A 1,065-nucleotide genomic window follows, 5' to 3' on the forward strand; every position below is an offset into this window, starting at 1 on the left:
CCTGAGTACTGTAAGTGGGACTCATAGGGAAAACAATGGATTAGGAGGGCACAAAAGAATCATTTAAGACAGATTGGAAGAGTTGTATGTGCTAATCTGGCTGAAGGGGAGCACTACTATCTTAGTTTGCTTCTAAACCACATGGCCGGTGCTACCTCGTTCACTGATCTAAGGACAGTGTCTGGCGAACTACTACCGACTTTTCGTGAAGGTGCAGAAAGAAGGGGCCTCATTGAAGCGGACAACACGCTACACGAGGGCCTTACTGAAGCTACTCTATGGATGATGCCATATGCACTACGAAGGCTCTTTACAACAATTTTGGTTTTCTGTGAGCCGAGTCATGTAATAGAACTCTGGGAAAAACATAAGGAGGCAATGTCAGAGGACTACAAGCACAATAACCAATCTAGCTTTGTAGTGGAGCAGATGGTCCTCATAGATATTCAGAAGTTGTTAGAATCAATGCAGAAGGACATAAAGATGTACCCACTTCCTGATATTGATGACACATATGATCCATCCGGTGATATTCCTAGGGAGATTTTTGAGGAGGCTAGTGTTGAGGCAACCATTGATGACATGGCACTACCAAAGACCCTTAACAAGGAGCAGCAGACAGCCTACAACGAGATTATGTCTACCGTTGATAGCGATAATGGGGTTTTGTTCTTTGTGGATGGACCTAGTGGCACAAGAAAGACTTATCTATATAGGGCCCTACTCACTACTATACGCAGTCAGAACAAGATTGCTGTGGCAACAACAACATCTATTGTTGCTGCGTCAATAATGCCGGGTGGTAGAACTGCCCACTCACGCTTAAAGATTCCCCTCACCCTCGATGATGGGGCCTTTTGCACCTTCACAAAACAGAGCGGTACTGCTAAGCTGCTTCGGACCGCATCTCTTATTATTTAGGATGAGGTGACGATGATGAAGAGGCAAGGTGTCGAGGCGCTAGACAACAGCCTCCGTGATATCATGGAGCGTCCTAACCTGCCATTCGGGGGCAAGACTGTGGTGTTTGGTGGAGATTTTAGGCAGGTTCTCCGAGTTGTTTGA

General features: G+C 46.0%; 1 protein-coding gene across 1 annotated transcript; it reads left to right on the forward strand.

Annotated features, from left to right (window-relative positions):
* LOC110437537 lies at positions 379-1,065 on the forward strand. Its single transcript, XM_021466008.1, has 2 exons — positions 379-663; positions 922-1,065. Exons 1-2 carry the CDS (start codon positions 379-381, stop codon positions 1,063-1,065), a joined length of 429 nt encoding a protein of 142 aa, XP_021321683.1.

Source organism: Sorghum bicolor, chromosome 8, assembly GCF_000003195.3.
Source record: "Sorghum bicolor cultivar BTx623 chromosome 8, Sorghum_bicolor_NCBIv3, whole genome shotgun sequence".
Classification (NCBI taxonomy): domain Eukaryota; kingdom Viridiplantae; phylum Streptophyta; class Magnoliopsida; order Poales; family Poaceae; genus Sorghum; species Sorghum bicolor.

Bases quoted from the DNA above. Each gene is read 5' to 3' on its own strand.
- LOC110437537 (XM_021466008.1), top strand. From the start codon at position 379: ATGTCAGAGGACTACAAGCACAATAACCAATCTAGCTTTGTAGTGGAG. The intron at 664-921 runs GTTTTGTTCTTT...CTTATTATTTAG, and splicing joins CCGTTGATAGCGATAATGGG to GATGAGGTGACGATGATGAA.